The sequence below is a fragment of the Neltuma alba genome, unplaced genomic scaffold (assembly GCF_004799145.2).
Source record: "Neltuma alba isolate B1F8T4 unplaced genomic scaffold, ASM479914v2 tig00000866_pilon, whole genome shotgun sequence".
In the NCBI taxonomy this organism is placed as follows: domain Eukaryota; kingdom Viridiplantae; phylum Streptophyta; class Magnoliopsida; order Fabales; family Fabaceae; genus Neltuma; species Neltuma alba.
This window is the reverse complement of record NW_021632228.1, coordinates 41,143-47,843: the sequence shown is the minus strand read 5'-3', so window position 1 is coordinate 47,843 and position 6,701 is coordinate 41,143. Positions and strand designations below refer to the sequence as shown.

The 6,701-nt window shown below is 37.0% G+C and overlaps 2 protein-coding genes across 2 annotated transcripts; both read right to left on the bottom strand.

Moving 5' to 3' along the window:
• Positions 1–286: 286 nt before the first annotated feature.
• LOC114747155 (purple acid phosphatase 3-like) lies at positions 287–2,462 on the bottom strand. The gene is made up of 7 exons (XM_028935453.1): positions 2,193–2,462; positions 1,733–1,889; positions 1,535–1,642; positions 1,331–1,458; positions 1,100–1,228; positions 938–1,005; positions 287–815 (listed from the first exon to the last, which is right to left on the bottom strand). Exons 1-7 carry the CDS (start codon positions 2,373–2,375, stop codon positions 605–607), a joined length of 984 nt encoding a protein of 327 aa, XP_028791286.1. The 5' UTR covers positions 2,376–2,462; the 3' UTR covers positions 287–604.
• Positions 2,463–3,338: 876 nt separating this feature from the next.
• Positions 3,339–6,414, bottom strand: LOC114747147 (purple acid phosphatase 17-like). Its single transcript, XM_028935443.1, has 8 exons — positions 5,910–6,414; positions 5,455–5,611; positions 5,237–5,344; positions 5,020–5,147; positions 4,799–4,927; positions 4,153–4,220; positions 3,860–4,069; positions 3,339–3,748 (listed from the first exon to the last, which is right to left on the bottom strand). The coding sequence occupies exons 1-8, from the start codon at positions 6,096–6,098 to the stop codon at positions 3,706–3,708; spliced, it is 1,032 nt and encodes a 343-aa protein (XP_028791276.1). The 5' UTR covers positions 6,099–6,414; the 3' UTR covers positions 3,339–3,705.
• Positions 6,415–6,701: the final 287 nt, after the last annotated feature.

The following is a 6,701-nucleotide window of genomic DNA, read 5'->3' as shown; positions in this document are numbered from 1 at the left end:
ATCTTTTTTTTATGTTTTCAATAATGAAATGAATTAAAGATGAGTGTGGGAAACATAGAAGATATGTATTGAAAACATTGAAAATTCGAAGCTGATTATTGAAAATGAAAAAAAAAAAAGTACTAAAATTAAAATATGAAAAACAAATTAACTTGAGGGAGAAAAAAAAGTTTGATGTCAGCCAAGAATCATGATCATTTTTTGAAATTTTAAAATTTTGATATCCTTAACAATCATTAATGTTTTTATGGGGTCTTTAAATATATTCTTATATCAGATTGAATAATGAATATGGATAGTGATAGTTACATTTATGCTAAATACTGGCATGAGCACCACCAAATATTTAGTGGACTCAGGTCATTAAATGTGTCACTATTGAAGACATTAAATAAAGTAATAAATAAAAAAGACTATCATTTATTACACAGAACAGAGAGGGCGTAACCAATACATACACTCAGAAGAACATACGTATCAATACACGTGTGTACGTGTGTGTGTGTGTGTGTGTGTGTGTGTGAAGCTCATACAACAATATGACACATATGCCCTTGTAAATTTCTGGAATTACTTCCTCCTCCTACTCCTCCCCCTCCTCTCTCTATATGCCAGAATATAGTCCCTTTGATAAACTCACAGCATGCAACACCTGACCAAATATATCATAATACACAATTCTGGCATCTGATTCTTGAAGCTCCACGGACATGAAGCCCTGACCATCATAGTAGAACTTCACACCTTCTCTCTTCAAATTAAAGTCTCCTCTCCATGACTTTGAACCTCCTCCACTAGTTAAGAACTGCATTTTGCTGCACCACGCACCAGAAATATTGATATGTTGATTCAGAAGAAAACTATTATGTGTTTGAAAGATAAAAAAGACTATAGGGGAAATTTGTAATTATAGAGCAAAGATGGAGATTAAGCATACCTGGTAGTGCTGCTTATGTGTTCGAGACAATGGTCATGGCCATTCATGTACATATCTACGCTGTGTGCCTGAAATTTTACCATGAAACCTCATCCTTTAGGATTTCCCACGTTTGGAATATGGTTGTCCTTCAGAATTAGGCTAAGATTTGATTGAAACTACCTCAAGGATCGGAAGGAGCTGTTTTACAAGCTCTTGGGTGTCATCATGGTGTCCTACACTTCTGATTGCGTGGTGCCCAACAACAATCTTCCATTTTGCTGTTGAAATCTTCAGTGCCATTTCCAGATCCTATTTGTAGCCCCAGCCAAAAAGGATAAAGCACAAAATTGTAATATGCTGTCTTTTCTTCTCATCAGATATTATGAAGCTGTTAATGCTTGTGAAACCAACCTTCAGGGCGTTTGACAGGTATTTCTGTCTGGGAAGAACACCTCTCCAATCATATTTATGGTCCTTTGGCTCATAAAAATACTTGTCCACAAATGGAGTTGTATCGACAAAGAAGAACTCAGCAATTTCTGCAATTTGTTTTGACATTAATGGGAAGCAGAATCAAATTGATCATCTTCATTCACTTTCAGGATCCAAGCTTACCAGTGTCAACAATAAATGATCTTTGGCAAATCCATCTTTGATCTATTTTATTCAGAATTGGATTCAACTGAGCCAGAACATCTCCCCTGTAGTCATGATTGCCCAACACTAGAACCAACAAATTCATACATCAGATAAACAGATTTATAACATAAAAATCATGTTATAATTATTTGGATATTGAGATTTAAAACTCACCATTAAACCATGGCTTTTGGAGGCTACTAGCTGTGTAGACTTTCGAGAATGAAAGCTCAAATGCGGGGTCATCTATACCAGTCAATCCATCATCATAAAAGTTATCTCCAGTGGATATCACGAAGTCAATATCCAGCTTTTCGGCAACTTTCCCCATCTGACATACACACAGAGATCTCAGTAAACACATAAAACTGGTAATCCGAAATATTTAGTTTTAATTAAGCAGTCTAGAAGGTAAAGAGATTAGAGAAGCTGAAAATCCAAGTTTCTTTAGCAGAGGAAACTATGGCCAGAAGAGCAGAGCATGCGTATCTTTAACGTTGTCAACTGCTTATATGTAAGAAGGATATGAAAAAGATGGATGAAAGACCAGAGTAACTTGAGGCAGAAAAAAGGAATATGAATGAGTTTTTAAGAAGACAGGAAAATATGTGGAAGCAAGGACTGCTTGAAAGACCTGAGCAGCAACTTGAGATTGATTGTATTCTCCTTTCCTTCCCCAGTCTCCAACAACCACAAAACTAAGGGAGCCATCATCTTTTACCGGGTGATCTCTGCGTTCAAGGAGAGATAACACAGAGAGAAAACATACACAAAAGCAAGTCGACCATAACAGGCTTGAACTGATGAAGCCAGCCATGCTTCTCTGTATGAGAGTTTCTACTTCAAGAGCCTCTCACACAGAGAATCAAGAATAGAATATGGTGTATTTTCCTTGTTGAAACTTGAAAGAGTGTACTGGTGGAACTGCTTATATATAAGAAAGCAGAAAAGCACGAGTGGTTAAAAGATATGATTGTTGATTGACAAAGATGTGATTGGGGATGGGCTTGGCATGCATTATGTGGCATTAAAATAATAAGATAATGGACTAGTCGGAGAAAAAGAAAGAAGCCTATAAATCATCAATAAGATAATTTTTAAACTACCAGCCCTAACCAATGTGTGTGGTACAGATAAATGGGGGCAAAAAAGTTATTACTGTTGTTAGTATAATTATGATATTCCGTGGGCCCCAAATAGGCATCTCTTACAAATTTGTGCAGCTTCTAAGCAATTTGGCCGTTGCCTAATGGCAGGCTTGGTTTGTTTGTTTTTATGTGTGTAAATGAAATTGGAGCTCTCTCAATTGGAAGCATTGAAACAAAGAATTGGAAATTGCTGAAGCAGACGTGCGTAGCAATTAATGATGATGATGTGTTCGTTTGTAGATACGTATAGGGAACTTGTTTTGATGAAGTCAGGTGTTTTTGCAAGCACTCGACAATGAAAATGAATCCAGTGAAAACGTAACCCATCCTCACTCGAGTCATTTTCCACATTTAAAGAAAAATTCTATTGATTTTGCGTTTTCAGTGGGCCCCATCTTGTTGTCATATATTTATATCTCTTTCATTGTTAGAGGAGAATATCCGAAGTCAGATTCTTCTAGTTTATCTGTCGGTTAAACATTTTTCTGTATATTTAGTGCTTTCCACTATCATCTTCCAGCCTCTGCTCTTCTGATGGCACAGCAGATTAGTTCAATGTAACGCCATGCGTACACTTGATATGCTTATATGTCTTAACTTACATCTGCATTCCTGGACATCTGAGAAACTTCTAGTTAATATTATACCATTCATTTCTGTTTTCTGTTCCATTACATTCTAATACGATCATGGCATTTTCCAGAAAATCTTTCATCACATGAAGTTTTTAATTCTAAGCCACATATATATTTTATGATAATATATTCTAATGCAGAAGAGCCAGCTCAAGATACTGTAGCAAATCTTCAGTGGACCATATGTTGTCTGTAAAATAATCAGATCCAATGTGCTTTGCACACAGTTGGTATATCACGAGGGATTCAACTTTATGCCCTCCTTATCAACTACCAATCATCAAACGCCATAATCTTTGCGAATTTAGACCGGAAGCATTGAAGAAGACAAGTAGATTCAGTTATGAAATTTCATCTCCTGCTTTCAAGATCTCTTACTGGGGAATGAGAGCTGCATATTCAAAACTCTGCACTCCCAGAAAATAATACAATGATAACAGGATTAAGAAACCATCTACTACAGATTCCAACAATTAAGGATTTCTAAACTTTACTGACTAAAACTATAATAAATTTACATGGATGAATGTAGCTGCTTTGACGAAGTTAACCTATGCAAGACTTTGCCAGAAACATCGTAGAACTCGATGTTTGCATCTGTCTGAGTCAATTGCACTGACATGAAACCCTGTCCATCATAGAAGAAATTTAGTCCTCCTCTGTTTACTTTTTTTACGTCTCCCCTCCAAGCCTTTGACCCAGCTCCACTAGTCAGAAATTGTATGGGGCTGAAAAAAATTGCAAATTTAGATGGATATGCTTTTCTCTGATTGATATGTGGGTACAGATATGACTTTTAATTCAGATTTACCTGTGTGCGTCACTTATGTGCTCAAGACAGTGGTCATGCCCATTCATGTAGAAGTCAACATTATTTGCCTGAAATTTGACAGAAAAGAAGAGTTAAGCAGAACTCAGAAAAGTAAGAGCATGTTTTTTTCCCCCATTAATGCTTCTTTTGGGGATTGGGGCCATATTGTTTACAACGGTTGAAGATCATGATTTTCCTGTATAATATAATGGATGATTTGTCTCCTTATCAATCAACTTTAATCATTATGCAGCCCATGCCCACGAGGGCCATGCTCGTGAGGAGGATAAAAACGTCATGCTCATCTGTTTTTAGTAATGAAACTAAGAACTGCCTTCCAAGTGCTTCTAAAAGATTGATAATTTAGAAGTTGAAACTTTAAAATATTTAAATCTAATACAGACTATATCTAAAAAGGACAGAGCAATACCCATCCCCTCAATATTTAGAGAATCTCTAAATACGGAGGGGATGGGCATTGCTGTGGCCTTTTTAGAGAGAATCTGAATGATTGAATTGGTTTATCTGCTTACTTTCCCTATCCTCAATAACAATCGAATTCAGAATTTAGTTGTCTGAAATTCCACTTTAACCATTGGATGAAAAATAAAGTGCTGTTAGTTGTGTATTCTCAACTTTTTCTTACCCGAAGAATTGGGAGAAGCAGCTTTATAAGCTCTTTTGTATCACCATGGTGACCAACACTTCTTATTGCATGGTGACCCACAACTATTTTCCACTTAGCTGTTGATTCTCTCAGTACCAATTCCACATCCTGAAACACCATAACCCCAAAATATGTCAGTGAAAAATATACATATTGTCCTCAATCATGTAAAGCAGAAACACTCTTTACCAGTTTAGTACCTTAAGTAAGCTTTTAACATAGGATTTTCGTGGGAGAATGCCTCTCCAATCATATCTATGTTCACCTGGATCAGAGAAGTACTCCTCAACAAAAGGACTGGTGTCCACAAACAAAATCTCAGCCAGCTCTGAAATAAACAGAAGAAAAATAACATCAGAAAACTATGAGATTGAAAATTTGCTTTAAGTAACACGAATAATCGTGACCTCAAGTTACCTGAGTCTACAATAAAAGACCTTAAGCAAAGCCATCTGCGATCAATTTCTCTAAGGACAGGGCTCAATTGGGCTAGTGCATCACCCCTGTAGTCATGGTTCCCTAACACTGGATCATAATTAAAGAACAAGTTAGACTAAGCAATGAGCTAAAGATTGAAGATATGGAAAAAAAATTATATGGATATAATTCCATTACTGATGCGTTAAGGAACTTACCGCTGTACCACTGTTTTTGCAGGCTTTTTGCTGTGTAAATATTAGTGAATGATTCTTCAAACAAGGTGTCATGTTGGCCAGTGAGTCCATTGTCATAGAAATTGTCTCCAGTAGATATTACAAAGTCTATGTCAAGCTTATCTCCAACCCTTCCCATCTGCCAAAAATAAAATGTAGCACCACGATCCAAGCCCATATTCAGTCCATTATGCCAACCCAAAGCCCAAAACTCTCAAGTCCAACATCTATCTCACTAATGAGAGGTCCAGTTGCAATTCATGAATGTAATGTATATTATAACCAGATTTCTTTTTTCAAATGTAAATGAAGAAGATTAAATTAAGTTTCTACCCAGCATATGCGAGTAAAACAACCAGTTTTCCATATAACTGCATGATCATTCTATTATAACTTTTGTTTCCTACAGAACCCAGAAATGAAAGAGAGAATCAAACCTGCAAAGCAACTTCAGACTGGTTGTAAGCTCCTTTTCTTCCCCAGTCACCAAGAACCAAGAAGCTGAGGGATCCATCAGTTTTTGAAGGGTGTTCAAATCTCTGAAGCTCTGCAGATGCATGAAGCACCCACAAGCCAAAGCTAATAGTGAAAAGAAGGAAGATAGACATGCTGATGGGACCTGCCATAGCTCTTGTGGTTGATGATGCAGAAACCACACCAAAGCTTTACCGAGAATAACTTATGATGCATGTATATATATTTTTCATTGATCCCTAAGAACCCCTTGTCGTCATCTTCCACTAGAGAATCCACACCGAATGTGTCAGCAAGTGTAGCAGTGGATAAAGTGGGCAGAAAATAAAATAAGAGAGGAGAATCTCTGGTTAACCAATCGTTCAATCAACTTGATGGCAAATCAGAACAACGTTGCTTAAGAAACCAGCGTATAAGAATAGAGGTTGAGGAATCAAAACTACGAATGGTAGGTGGGGCTAGAAGATTCTTTGAAAGTTAGTTTGCTAAAAACTTAGTTACCACTTCTTTTGCCCCATATGATGCCAACCCCTAGATCGTATATGTAGCTGGCTAGCTGCGTCACCACATAAATTGGCAATCATTATCTGAAAAAATGCACCAAAAATAAGCCAATAAAGCAACCCTTTAAACCCCCCAATCAGCGAAGTAATTTGAATATTAGGGTGGCCAAGACAAAGCGGTGGGTGGATGACTCGATGGGAATGGGACATGCAAAGAATGAAAGAAATGGCACATTGACCTGAAACTGACAT